We start from the raw sequence: 14,717 nt of genomic DNA, 5'->3' as shown, positions 1-14,717 counted from the left end.
CCTACATTCCAGAAGGGGGCATCAGACCTCATTTTAGATGACTGTAAACCACCATGTGGATGCTGGGAATTAAACTCAGGACCTCTGGAAGAACAGTCAGTGTTCTTAACCTGAGCCATCTCCAGCCCGAAAAATTATTTTTTACTTTTGCCTGCATGTATATATGTGTACTAAGTGTGCTCGGCACCTTGGAGGCCAGAAGAGGGGATCAGATCCCCTGGAAACTGGAGTTACAGGTAATTGTGATCTTCCATGTAAATGTTGGGAATAGAACCTGTCTTCTCTGGAAAAGCAACCAGTGATCTTACCACTGTGCCATTCTTCCAGCCTCCTCTTCTGTTACTGTTACAACGTATGTGTTGAAGTGCATTAGGGTCATTACACTGTGAAGATTTTGTTGGATTTAGATACCTTTTGAATTCATTTGCCAGTAAATTTGTTGACATAGGTAGAAATTTCTTATTAGGTGAATAAATTGAGAATTTAGTTTTAACCTTTATTCTTAAAGTTGCCTCTTTTCTTTTTATTAGGGTTTTTAGAACTATTTCATTTTCAAAATACCAAGTGTGTTTTTCAAAGAAGGTTATGTTTGGAGCATGTTCTTAGAGTTTCAAGATCTTACTTGATTTTTGAAACAGGCTGTATGTCATAATTTAGATTGGGCTACAGCCTAACTATCCTCTGGCCTCATTCTTCAAAGTGCTAGTATTAAGGCGTGTGCCATCATGCTCAGCTTTTTTCCATCTTCTCACTGTAATTCCTCTACTCTGAGCAGTTTGTTTCACTAACATTGTTGATTATCCTTTGTACCTTTCTTATTCTCTTATTAAAATGCACTTACCGTGGGTATATGTGTTGAAAGCTTGCCCAATTTTCTTTTGGCCCTCTGATTAGAGTGTCAAATTGTGGATAAATCCCTATTAGAATGATTATTAAATGAGAAAGAACAATTTAAAGAGACGACCTTCATCTTGTGTTCCCATATTTCCTTAATTCATTACTATTCCAAAGATCTAGCTTTGAAACTTGGTATCCAGGCTCAGCTTTGGAACAAGTCCTAATCATTCTTAAGTAATGGTAACTTTAGAATCTCTTTGATTTGGGGTATGTATGCATAAAATTGGCTCAACATTTTTCCCTACTTAATCTTGATATAAAAGATGGGTATGTCAGATTTTTGAAACATTCTTGAGTTTCTTATGTATTGGGCCAGTGGGGTAGCTATTTGTGCAGTTACTTGGCAGTGGGTGAAATCTCTTTTTTTGAGCAAAAGTAGAATTCTTAAAACAGTAAGCTGGTGTTGATAGCTATATTTCTTCTTCATCTGGTTATCTTTTGCTTGAAATCAGGTCATTTATGCTGGACTTCCCCATTCCCTGTAGAAAGTCATTTTGACAATTTGTCACACATCTAGAGTTGTTTAGGTAAAACCATTGCTGTGACCAGTGGCTGGGGTTGGGGCTTGGGCTATTACTTCGTGATAGCAACCCTTCTTGCGTCTGTTTCTTCAAGGCAAACGAATGCACGTGCAGTTGTCCACCAGCCGACTTAGGACTGCGCCCGGGATGGGAGACCAGAGCGGCTGCTATCGGTGCGGGAAAGAGGGGCACTGGTCCAAAGAGTGTCCAATAGATCGTTCGGGCCGCGTGGCAGACTTGACTGAGCAATATAATGAGCAATATGGAGCAGTGCGTACGCCTTACACCATGAGTTATGGGGATTCATTGTATTACAACAACACGTACGGAGCGCTCGATGCCTACTACAAGCGCTGCCGTGCTGCCCGCTCCTATGAGGCAGTGGCAGCTGCAGCTGCCTCTGCATATAACTATGCAGAGCAGACTCTGTCCCAGCTGCCACAAGTCCAGAACACAGCCATGGCCAGTCACCTCACCTCCACCTCTCTCGATCCCTACAATAGACATCTGTTGCCACCTTCAGGAGCTGCTGCTGCAGCAGCTGCTGCTGCTGCTTGTACTGCAGCTTCTACTTCATATTACGGGCGGGATCGGAGCCCCCTGCGTTGCGCTACAGGCCCAGTCCCCACTGTTGGAGAGGGCTACGGTTACGGGCATGACAGTGAGTTATCCCAAGCTTCAGCAGCCATGCGGAATTCCCTGTACGACATGGCCCGGTATGAGCGGGAGCAGTATGCGGATCGGGCGCGGTACTCAGCCTTTTAAAGTTTGAGGTGAGAGTGTGGGGGGGTGTCCCCTGTTGGTTTTGCCATCCCTCCTGTGGCCTCAAAGGGCTCTAGTTAGGCTGCTCTGCTTGCTTGCCTTCTGCAGGGCTAGTATGAGGTTACTAGCATAGTTCAGTTTACAGACAAGTCCTTAAATGTTGGAGTTTGAAATAAACATCCTTTGCTCTTTTGCCTATTTTTCCAGGCTTCTAATAGTGGGAGTCATTCTCATTGTATTTGTGTTTGGAACAACAAACAGTGGTGTACTGTTAAATCTTGGGTCAAATCTGTGTGCTGTAATTGACCTGGGATCCAGATATTCAGACATAGGTGGGCTGCTTCTTAGAGTCTGTTGAATTTCTTAGCTGTGTGGCACTAGTTCCTGTTTTTTTTCTTTTTTTCTTTTTTAGTTTGCTGTATTACATTATGTTGTGAAAGGGTCTGATAGGACCACTAATGATAAAGTTTCTAACTAGTTAACTGATTACTATTGTTCAAATCCTATGAAGACCCACAAATGACTTCATCTTAATCTTGAAGATTGTTTCTCATATTCTCAAAGGTCTCTCTGTCTTATGCATTTAAAGAACTTAATTAGTGATAAATTAAAGCAGAAATAGTCGAAAACATTTCTCATAGCGTAAGGAAGTCTGTCATGAGCTTCAAAGTCCAACTTAACTGCTTAGTCCAGCTTCATGACCTTAAGAGTCCACTTTTGTTATCTTTTACCTCTATTGGTGTAGTCTCTTATTCAGTTTTTTTAATTTTGACCCTGGGTTTGACATGTTTCACTTAGTGTGATACAGCAGTATACGTTTACATGCATACTTGTGTATTCCTTGGTAATGTTGAAATCTAGTCTTAGGAACTTTACCATGATCACCACGTCCTCATCTTCCTGTTAGTTAAGGACATTTAATACTCAGCAACTTTACCCGAGTCCATTTGACCATGACAGTCTCAGTTTGTAGCCTAACGGCACCTTGAACTCCACAGTTCAAGCTCAAGTTCAGTTGTGCTTCAACCCCGAGTGCTGAGATAGGTGTTTACCACCATGGTGGGGCTTCTGTTTTGAATACATTCTCTTTTGACGCTTCTTGTCAGCTTTTGGCTCTAGGTTTTTTGAGAGTGCTGTTGTACTTGGGTTACTTTTCAGTTCTTTTAGTTTTGAGGAGCCCCACTGTGTCCCTGACATTGTTATTGATCCTTAATCTTGTAATACAGATACTTTGTCATCTTTCATATTAGAGCAGATGGTGTGTCCGTTGACTGGTCCAAATGACTGACTGGGTTCATTGACTAGGATTGTACTAGAAGAGAAACTTGAATAACATGATGTAGCTTACACATTTTCTGGTGCCTTCTTTTGAAAGTTGGTTCTATAAACCTTCAAACTTGTTCAGTTGATGCAACTTTTTTCTAGTTCTTGCAATAATTCATAGATTGAAACATATTGTTGACTTTTTACCCCAGAGGTTAATTGGAACTTTCCCAGTTTTTTTTTTTTGTTTGTTTGTTTTTGCTCTCTGAGTTTGTGGAATTACCTTCTCTTGAGAATGCTAATATTAACATTGAAAGTAATAGAATATCTTTGCCTACTATCATGAAAATTTTGCTTTTTAATTTGGAGAAAGGCCTTTACTAGGGGACTGTTTAGCCTTCCCAATGATTCTCTGACCTGCAAGCTGTTCTCATTTTTAGAAATTATGTTGATATTAGGGAAAGGTAGACTTAAAAGTATCAAGGTATGACGTTCTAAGATGTTCTTTGAAGTTTCTAAGTGGAAAAGCCCTTTTGAGCTTTGCTGTAAAGCCCCTGTACTGTGCTCTCTTTCAGGTGGGATGTGTGTGGGCTGAAATTCCGAGCTGCGGTTGTGCATGAGAATACACCCTTCGTGGTACCCCATCTCCGGGACGTTCTCGGCTCTGTGCATTCAGTCCCTCAGGAACCATGGACCTTAATTTACCTTGTTAAGTTCAGACTTTCTTTTCCTTTTCTCTCTCCTGCTCAATTTCCTGTTCTTCTGTTTATTCTTCTGTAGCTTCCCATTCATGTTCTGTTTTCCCAGCATGCCTCCTGTGCAGGAACTGGTAGGGGTTGTGCTGTCTCTTCCCTGCCTCCTGACCTTGCTGAGAATCACTGCTCCTCCAGGTTTTCTTTTTTGGCCCAAAGGCTAGTCCTAGAGATTTGGATCACTTTCCAGTGAAATAAATGGTTTCTCAAATTAGGGTATGTGTGCTTTGAGAAAGTTCTTGTTTGGACTTGTTTCTGGGTTCTTTGTATATTTGTACCCTGAACAAAAGGTGGGGAGTGTTTACAGTTTAAGCTACCTAGCTTTGGGTGAATAACACTGTAGAGGTTTTTACTTTTTTTTTTTAAATAGTAGATAGCACCTTTTGGCACTAAACAGAAGAGGAGTAGTTTTACAGAAGAATTCAAGTAGGCATCCTTGTTTCAATGAAGATGTTTCCTGCTGGTCCACTTTTGAATATACCAACTAACTAGTGGTTTAGAGCTGTAGGTCTTTACTTGCTTTAAGAATCATTGTGCATACTTGGCAACTTCTGTTAATACTCAATCAACATACCTCCCTTGACTTATTTCTGGCAAAGAGGTGAAGGTTTGAGGGAAAAGAAAATATTTTAGAAAAATGAAGTTATGACTTCTGCCAGAGTGCATTTTGCTATTCCATTGACTAGTACTACTTTGTGGCGCATTTCACCGTTCATATGGTTCTGCCAGAATCAAGAGTCTGCATGAGTAGTTAGTTCCACAGCATCTTATAGCTTGTACTTCATGAGTGTAGATGAGAGGTGTAAAGGGCCCAGCAGCTCCTTTGTAAGTCATTGATAAATCAGCAGTTAAGACAAGTGCTTGAATGCAGTGAGAAGCCACTGCTTTAGTGTCATGTTTTTATTAAAAACAGTTTGTCTTCTATGTTTTAGCATATAGGGCCATCTCTCAGAATCATTTACTTGACCAGTATTGAGTTCCTCCTGTTATGCCAGGCATGCTTTCAGTAAAGGGGTCATAATGATGAAGATGAAATGAAATAAAGATGATAAAGGAGCCACTTTTGACTTGGGTGACTTTAAATTTTTCTACTAACTGTCTATTTCATTGATTCATTCTAATTTATAGATGGCTGAGATTGTGACAGCACTCTGGACAAAGGTAATTTTTTGTGATCTGAGACCCTGTGCTAAATGATGTCTGTGTTGCTCTTCGGTCTTTCCAGGAAAGGAGTTTTTACTTCCAGGCTGAATTGTTTTCTTTGCCATTGTTGCCTGTCTTAGGTTCATGCATACTTTGGTCCCTTTTCTTTAATGAATAAATTCAGTTACTGTTGTGCACATAGTTTTAGCTCAATTTCTTGATGTGAAGGTTGGGAGACTTATATTTGTTAACAGGTTTGAGGAGACTCTTCAACAGACGTTAGGGATCTTTTTTTTTTTTTTTTTTTTTTTTTTGGTTTTTCGAGACAGGGTTTGACGTTAGGGATCTTAAAGCTGTTTTATAAAAAAGAATGGGGTGGGAGGCAGAAATGAAAGATACACCAGGCCCGGCTTCCCTTAGATAGCTCTTAGCTCTTGGGGCTGGGTGTGGTAGCATAAGCCCTTGTCCAAGCACGTAGGAGGCAGAGATGGGTGGGTTTCTTGCTTCAAGGCCAGCGAGTTCCAGGTGAGTCAGAGTTCCAGGGGAGTGAGACCCTGTCTCAAAAGTAAAGTAAAATTGCACATCAAGTGGAGGAGATTCCTGTCTAAATGGTGTCTTTGTTTTTATTGACTTGTCAGAGTAGACGTGGCTATTTGTTCACCATGTTGCTCAAGGTTGCCAGGCCTCATATTCTGAGTAGTTGGGGCTAAAAGTGTATACACTGTGCTATACTTTTATAGTATTAAAACGTAAAACATGCAGAGCGTTAAAATTTACCTGATTCATCTTTTTGCTTTAAGAGACTGGTTCCTGTAACAACCTCTCAATTTTTTCATTGCTCAGTTCATTCATGTTGGTTCAGAGCTTTTTTTCCCCCCTCTCTTTTTAAATAAAAGACGTGCTTTTGCTATGTATACACCCAGACTAACTTTGAACTCTTACTTTGCTTTAGATGGTAAAGGTGCTTATTGCCAAGCCTGATGACTTGGAACCTACATGGTGGCGAACCAAAACTCCTATATTGTATTCTGACCTCCACATGCATACTAATGGTACACATGCATGTGCACACTTGGGGAAATGCTGTTGTAATCTCAGCAATGTGTAATCTCTTGAAAGCCAAAGTGATTCAGAGTTCAAGGACTAACCATGCTTTATAGTGTGATTCAAACAAAAAAATTCATAATGTGATTTTTAAAATTTATTATGTATGCAATGTTCTGTCTGCATGTATACCTGCCCTCCAAAAGAGGGCACCAGATCTCATAGATGGTTGTGAGCCACCATGTGGTTGCTGAGAATTGAGCTCAGAACCTCTGGAAGAACAGCCAGTGCTCTTTACCTCTGAGCCATCTCTCCAGCCCCCTCATAATGTGATTCAAACAAAAATCTATTCATTGACTTGCTGGAAAATGCTTATGAAGTGTAATGGGAGAATAGTGAAGTAAAAATTATGAGTCAGGACTGGTGCTGTAGCTATGTTGATAATAAATTTTCTTAGCATGCTTGAAGCCCTGAACTTGATCTGTAGCACTGCAGAACACTATGTGATAGTGCACATGTAGTCTAGGACTGGGGAGGTAGAGGCAGGAAGGAAGACCAGGAGAAGTTCCAGGTCATTGCAGCTACATAACCAGTTAGGATAGTGGTTCTCAAACCTACCTAAGTGCTATGGCATTTTATACAGTTCTTGTTGCGGACACCCTCAACTGTAAAAATAATTTTGTTGCTACTTCATAATTTCAATTTTGCTACTGTTATGAATTATGTAAATATCTGATATGCAGGATATTTGATATACAACCCCTTTGAAGGGGCTGTTCTAACCCCAGCGGTTGCAACATACTAGTTGAGAACCACTGAGTTAGGCTAATCCAAACTATCAAACCCTGTCTCAACAATTTGCAGAAACTGAATATAACTGATTTTGAGCATTAAAGTGGTTTGAAATTTGTGGTGGAACTGGTGTGGGTGTTCACGCGGGTCTATGGAAGTACAGAGGCATCTCAAGAATGATTTTTAGTTTCTACAGGTGGACTAGTCTTTAAGGACTGAACCACTTTCCCTTTGCCCAGGGCTGTTTTATTGTTCTCCAGTTTATACCTTAGCAAGTTGATTTCCATATCCCCAAAATATCTTATTAAGTTTCCAAAGGGACAATGCCAAGTGCAAATTCTCGATAAGGAACACATTTGTTTTCTATTTTTTCCCCAATCTAGTTTTGTATAGACTTTGCACCTTTGGAAAACTCTTAGATACGTAATTCCACATATATTAAACAGAAGGTGCTGAAGACAAAGGGCAGATTAAGGCTGTGTGCTGACATTCATGCACCATTTGCAGCTGTATAGGTGCCCCCCCCTTACAAAAAATTATTTTGATCTGAGTTTCCAGTCTAGTGAGTGAGTATTTCATTAGACTACATCATTGTGTAAATAGACAGTATTGGCATCACTTACCTCAGGAATCTGTTTCAAGAAAATCACTTGCATGTTAAACACATTTTCCTTAGCACGCTACCATTCATTTGTTCACTGATATGACTAGCATCTGTGAGTTAGCCTTGGACTCACTGATTATTCCTTAATTGTTTACCATGTGTGGGTTATGTGGCAAATGCATATCAATAGAGCATCAAGCCTAATTTTGCTTTGCCTTTTAGTCGTTCCCCCTCCCCCAGTTTCCGATCTTGGGTATGCAGATCTTCGACTTACCCTTTGGGGGGGGCAAAGGATGATTGGAGTGGTCCCACTTGCTTTGTTTTGAAGGTTTGATACATTCTTGTTCTAAGTGGATCATAGGTCCTACAAGGGTGGTTAGGGAGTTAGTTCTCAAATCGTGGTAGACATTTTGTTTTTGGCACAAGACCTTTTCATGAAACTTCAAAGAATGTGCTCTTCCTCCGAGCTGTATCTTGAATTCTAGATCAAAAGATTTAAGTTTTTCAGGACTCTGCAGTAGGTGGGTTGACTTGGGTAATGATTGCCAAGTTCAATCCTCTTTACCCTAGGACATTAATACTAATAATGTAGACTACAGGAGGAGATAGTGAGAGGTGTGTGGATTATTAGTGCTTTCCAATTGTTGGAATCACTTCTCAGTTCTCTTTATGAGGTCATAAGGAGATAAAGATTGATTTTTTAGAATGATGGTAGTGCAGTCCCATCTCTGCACACCCAACTCTGGTGTGTTTAGAGAGTAAGTAGGCTGGGTTTGAAGTGGGAGAAAGTGTCAGAAGGAAATGTCTCAGAGACAGAGTATTTAAACAATTTGAAAATGGGAGGTTTCTTTGGAAATTTGAAGGCTGAGTTATTAAATACAGCTTTTGTAATTAGAGAAGTTAAAAATCTACAGGAAAGTTCTACTATGTATGCCTATAATCTTTGCATTTAGGATGTTGAAGGAGGATGACTGGACTTCATATAATGATTGAGTTTCTAGGCCAGTCTAGAATATATAGTGACAGTTATAACAGTGGTTTGTCTTAGTTTGAAGTGATACAGCAAAGTAAGTAGACTAGTGTACACACAATAGAAACTGATTATAGTTTTTAAAACTGAAAGGTAAAACATATATAAAACCAGCAGATAGCAAACTAGGTAGTGGTGATGCACACCTTTAATCACAGCACTTGGGAGGCAGAGGCAGATGGATTTTTATGAGGTCGAGGCCAGCCTGATGTACATAGCCAGTTCTTGAAATGCCAGAACTGTTCAGCAGATAGCTAGTTTATCTAGCTTCTCTGTTCTGTTGATCTCAATATGGCTGAAAGATCCCTGGTTCTTTTTATTTTTAAATTGGGTTTTGGTTTTTGAAGATAGGGTTTCTCTGTAGCTTTGGAACCTGTGCTGGAACTAGCTTTTGTAGTCCAGCCTGGCTTTGAACTCACAGAGATCTGCCTGCCTCTGCCTCCCGAGTGCTGGGATGAAAGGCGTGCGCCACCAGATATCTCTAGTTTCTCTATAGATCGTAGTTCATTTGTGAAGGCTTTCCCTCTGATTTGATTGACTTCTAAGGATTTCTACATTGATTGGCATTTTAATGTAGGTGAGTGATGACACAACACATTGAATCCATAGCAGTGTCCTACTGTTTATCATGGTGGCAGGATTGAACACTTTCATTCTCTAACTGAAGAAGCATGGGTAGTATGTACAGTGTTTATTTAACACTAGAAATTGGTATAGTTGTGCATGACTTTGATCCAACACTCACTCAGGCAAAAGCAGGTGGATCTCAGTGAGTTTAAGGACAGCCTGGTCTAGATAGTTCCAGGATAGCCAGTGCTATGTGGAGAGACTGTTAAAACAAACAAATATATAAACAAAAATAAATTGGAAGGTAATTTTAAAAGTGCCAAGTGGTAAATTAGGAATATCTTATTCAGAAACAAGAAAGGAATGACTAAAAATACAGAAGTAGTTCTGGGGAGGAAAGAAGGATTTTGAAAGTCTCAGATACATTGTTTCAAATCATTGGCAAGAATAAAAGGTCTAGTCATGCTTGCACCATATCCTTAAGCTGGCTAATGATGACTGAGAACATGCGCACCTTGTGACAAGAATGACTTTGTAGCAGGAAAATAGCATGGCTGAGATGTAAAGATGATGTTGCCCTTTGTAGTGATAAGATAAGACAATTCTTTGGAATAAGGATACCCTTAGGTTCTTTTTTATAGGACTTAGTGGTAAGTGAACTTCAAAGGCTGAATTGAACATTTTGTTATTGCTTGAGTTTTGTCTAAGTTGTCAAGTAAGTGCTAAGAGTGACTGAATTTCCTTTAGTTCTTCTATATTTAACAAGGTTAACTGTCTCCATGTATACAAGGTCAGACCATACAATTTTACAATGTAAAGACTAAATTTAGTACAGAACTATAATATAGAACTTTTAGTCAAGTGCTCGCTTGGGCTGCACATATACTAAAATGGCCCCTGTGCAAGGATGATAGGCAAATTCATGAAGCGGTCGGTACTTTTCAAGACAGCCTTTATGAAAAGTTGGTGTGGTGTAACACTAAGAGTAGGTAGTTTGTGTGTGTTTATTGGCTACCTGGTTATAATAATATTAAAGCAGTTATTTTCTGAATTTTCAAATCACAAAGGTAGATTATTACTATTTTATCAGCAAGATATATATTTCTAAACAGTCTAAACTGTTCCATCCACGGTGTGCCCATTTTGGCTGACTACTATTTACTACTGTGCTGTCACATGACAAAATGAGGCAAGGGACCTTTGAGGTCTCTTATAAGGTTACTAAATCCTTTATGAAAGCGCTGTCTCTTAAAATGTATTTGTTTATTGACTAAAGACACTATCATCGCTGGTATTACAATCTGAAACATGAATTTTGAGGGGGGCACATTTTAACATTACCTTGTTAAAATGGGGATTTTTTTTGTTGCTTATAAAACAAATAGTTAATGAAAATTGATTAGTGGGTATGTATAATTCATGGTGTTATGTAGTGACCTAAAACTCACAGATACATAAAGGAGATAGTGAAAATGTTGCATACTGTCATCAGCTGATTTTTCTTTCTTTTTTTTCTTTTTTTGGTTTTTCGAGACAGGGTTTCTCTGTGGCTTTGGAGCCAATCCTGGAACTCGCTCTGTAGACCAGGCTGGTCTCGAACTCACAGAGATCTGCCTGCCTCTGCTTCCCGAGTGCTGGGATTAAAGGAGTGCGCCACCATCACCCGACCAGCTGATTTTTCTTCCTTCAAAGATTCCTCAGCACATTCTCTGCTTCCTCCCATATCTTTCAAAAGAATGTCTGTAGTTAGTTCACCAACCTAGCTGAATTTCTAGTTTAAAAGCTTTATCCTCAACTGCATTATAAGTTTGCAACTACTTTACATCATGGAAGGTCATTTCTTTGATTTGAAGCTTTTTCCTGTTTTACAGCTTTCCTGATTTTGCCAGAGGCACAGCGTCAGTAAGCATATGAAATACCTGATGGGTCAGTCCTACAGAAAACTCTGTACTATCATTTGCACTGTAAGACCTCAACATGAAACTGCAGCCCAAAGGTCTAGTAGCATGTGTATAGACATATACACATGTTACCACTCTTGGCTGCAAGATGCTCTAGACTCCAGAGCATCTATAATCTAGAAAAGTGCTAGATGTAAAGTTTGATGCTGCTTCTGCTATATCTGCTAAGGAACCAGCATCTGCCAGGAAACATACTATCATTTGAACATGTCAGCCAGCATTATAAAGGAGTTTGGAACAGTCATAAAGTTTCCAAGGAATTTCTGCTTCAAATACACCACCATCTTTACATCATCTCCAAATAGCTTTTTCCTGTTTCCACAGCATTTGTGGCATATTCAACTTGAAAAATTGTTCCATCAGGAGAGAATGTAGAGGTTGACAGGTCATAGCTGGTGCAAGTGGAGCTCATGGTGCAGGCCTACTAGACCATGGAAGACTTCTGGCTTGAAGTAACGTGTGCATGTGTGCGTGCGCGCATGCATGTATGCATGTGTAGGCCCCGGACACATGGTTTGAGACAGGGTCCCTCTATGTAGTCTTGACTGTCCTGGAACTCGCCAAGTAGACCAGGCTGGCCTTAAGCTAAGATCCACCTTCATCTGGATCTACTTAATAACGAGTGAAGTAAATAATTTTTCAAGAGCCTATTGACTGAGTTTTGCTTCTTGCTATGTTGCTCAGTCAGGCCTGAAACTGAAGACCTGCTTCTGCCAGTGAAGTGCTGGACTGTGCCACCTATGTTTCTTCCTTTCAGTGTTTTAAGATGTGAAAGTCTTCTGTAGCCCTGGCTGACCTTGAGCCTGTAATCTTTCTGCTTCAGCCTCTCCAGTGCTAGGGGACCACAGACCTGTGTGGTCAGGCTTAGCCCCCTCCCCTTGATCTTTTTATGTCTAACGTCCTTGTTTTTAAATTGATATATATGAATTGGGTACAGATGATAGCTTTTTCGATATTTCACTTAGTGATTTTGTCAGGGAAGAAAGTTTAATTTCATATAGAACCTGAATTTTGAGCCTTTTCAGATAACCAGTGTTTTCGCTGAGATTGTGAGGTTTTTGTACTTGAACATGAGTATTGTTCCCTTTTCTTGGAAAAAAAAATTTTTTGTTTCATGTATGTGAGTGTTTTGCCTGCATGAATGTCTGTGTGCCGTGTTCATGCCTAGCACCCTCAGGTCAGAAGAGCATCAGATTCCCTGGGATCGGAGTTACAAATGGTTTTATGTCACTATGTGGATGCTAGGTCTCCCTACAAGAGCAGTAAATGCTCCTAGCCACTAAATAATCTCACTAGCACCACTTTTTACATTTTAGTACAATTTATATTTTTGATTATTTTGCACACATACTGTGTACCATATGCATGCTGTTCCCCTTGAGACCTGAAGAGAGGGCCCTTTAACCCTGTAGAGACCAGCCATTGTAAGCTACCATGGGGATATTAAGAATAAAACCCAGGGGGCTAGAGAGATGGCTCAGAGGTTAAAAGCACTGGCTGGTCTTCCAGAGGTCCTGAGTTCAATTCCCAGCGCCCACATGGTGGCTCACAACCATCTAAAATGAGGCACACATGTAGGCAGAACACTATATTTAATAAATAAGATCTTTAAAGAGAGAGAAGATGGTTTTTTTTTTTAAAAAAAAAAACAAAAAACCCAGGTCTTCTGCAAGAGCAGCAATTGTTTAGCTCCTAAGCCTTCACTCTAGTCCCATATTTTGAATTTATTTGCTATACAGTGTGAGGTGAGTAGCTGAGTTACTTGAAAAGAGATTTTAAATCTCAGTTAAAAGGGCCAGTGAGATGTTTCAGTGTGTTAAAGCTGATTAGCTTGAATTCAGTCTTCAGAACCTTTAGTGGATGGAGAGAACTGACTGCTGAAAGTTATCCTCTGGCTTTCACAGGTGTACACTTTTTTTGGTATACATACATATCACAGAATGAAAATTTCAGCTATAGCATGACTAGGGAATTGTGTTTTGTTTTTATGGGGAGGAGGGTTGAGGTAGGGTCTCTATATAGTCCTGTCTTGAAGGTTGCTCTGTAGACTAGGCCTGTACTACTGTGCCTGTGTTTGTTTTGAATGAAGGCCTGACATGGCAGGGTGTCTCCTATTTTACTGTAACTAACACCTTCATCTCCAGGGAAACTACTACTCTAGACCAGTTAACTGTTGGGGACAGAATTAGGCATGGAATCAATTGGGCTTGGAGTGTTAATAGAGTTGCTGTAACTCAGGATTCTTTATCATTTGAGGAACTTGGTTATGGATTTTACCATCAGAACCTGTAGTTCTTCCTAGGCCAACTGTCAGAAATGCCCAGAGTCTGGTGTTCAGAATTGAATCTATAGGGTCCTGTTAGTCACAATAGGTAACATTTCCTCACGTGTTCCTGCTCAGTATAGTTATAATTTACATTTGGAGCGGGCAACATGCATACCTAGTTTGTATCAGTTTTTAGATTTAGTTTTATACTGGGAACTGAACCTAGGGCTTCTTGAATGCTGGCAAATACTTCAAGCCACATTTCTTCTATTGTGTGTTGAGGGGAAAGTAGTTCATGTAAAAGTTTGTGAGGCTAGAGTTTGAAATATATCTTTTTTTTTTTTTTTGAGGGGTTCTCTGTAGCCTTGGCTGTCCTGGAACTTGGTATATAGACCACACTGACCTCCAACTCAAAGCTGCCTCCAGCCCCTCAGATGCTGGTATTGAAAGTGTGCAATACTGTGTTTGGCCTCTTCAAATTTTTTTAAAAACTTAAATTTTGTGTTTCTATATACTTTGTGGTGGTGATGCACACCTTTAATCCCAGCACTTGGAAGGCAGAGAGAGGCAGGTGGATCGAGCTCAGCCTGGTATACAGAGTGAGTTCTAGAACAGCCAAGGGTACACAGAGAACCTCCGTCTCAAAAATTTTTTTTCAAATGAATTTGTAAGATCTAGGATCTTAAAAGTTTTCCTCAAGAAGTTGGAGAGAGCCGGGCGGTGGTGGCGCACGCCTTTAATCCCAGCAAAAAAAAAAAAAAAAGAAGTTGGAGAGATGGTTCAACATAATTCCAGTTCCAGGGCCTCTGCCTCCTAAGTCATATACACATAGAGAAATTTAAAGTGTTTATTTTCTCTAGTACTTTTGTCCTCCCTTCAGGATTTCAATACTACTACATTTGTCTATTTTAAATTGTTCCATCACTTCCTGATACTTATTTTTTTTAAAAACAAGGGTTGTGTTCAGTGATTAAAAGTGCAAGGCTTATTAGCCTATATTAATTATATAGTTTTGGATTTTATATTTTCATACAAGTATTTAGATCATATTCATTACCACTACTTGCACTGCCTTTTTTTTTTTTTTTTTTTTGGTTTTTTGAGACAGGGTTTCT

General features: G+C 39.8%; 1 protein-coding gene across 2 annotated transcripts in view; it reads left to right on the top strand.

The window, feature by feature from the left end:
* LOC101992676 (RNA-binding protein 14) overlaps window positions 1–4,409 on the top strand; it is a 28,645-nt gene extending 24,236 nt beyond the window's left edge. Inside the window, exons 3-4 of one of the 2 annotated variants that reach the window (XM_005351682.3) lie at window positions 1,513–2,191; window positions 4,019–4,409. In XM_005351682.3, coding sequence (XP_005351739.1) covers window positions 1,513–2,183 — 671 coding nt within the window. In that variant the 3' untranslated portion in view covers window positions 2,184–2,191; window positions 4,019–4,409. The remainder of the gene's footprint in view (window positions 1–1,512; window positions 2,192–4,018) is intronic. The other variant, XM_005351685.3, reaches the window with a different exon arrangement.
* The last annotated feature ends 10,308 nt before the right edge of the window (window positions 4,410–14,717 follow it).

This window comes from Microtus ochrogaster, chromosome 8 (assembly GCF_000317375.1).
Source record: "Microtus ochrogaster isolate Prairie Vole_2 chromosome 8, MicOch1.0, whole genome shotgun sequence".
NCBI lineage: Eukaryota > Metazoa > Chordata > Mammalia > Rodentia > Cricetidae > Microtus > Microtus ochrogaster.
The sequence above is the reverse complement of the archived record's forward strand: the minus strand, read 5'-3'. Positions and strand labels throughout refer to the sequence as shown.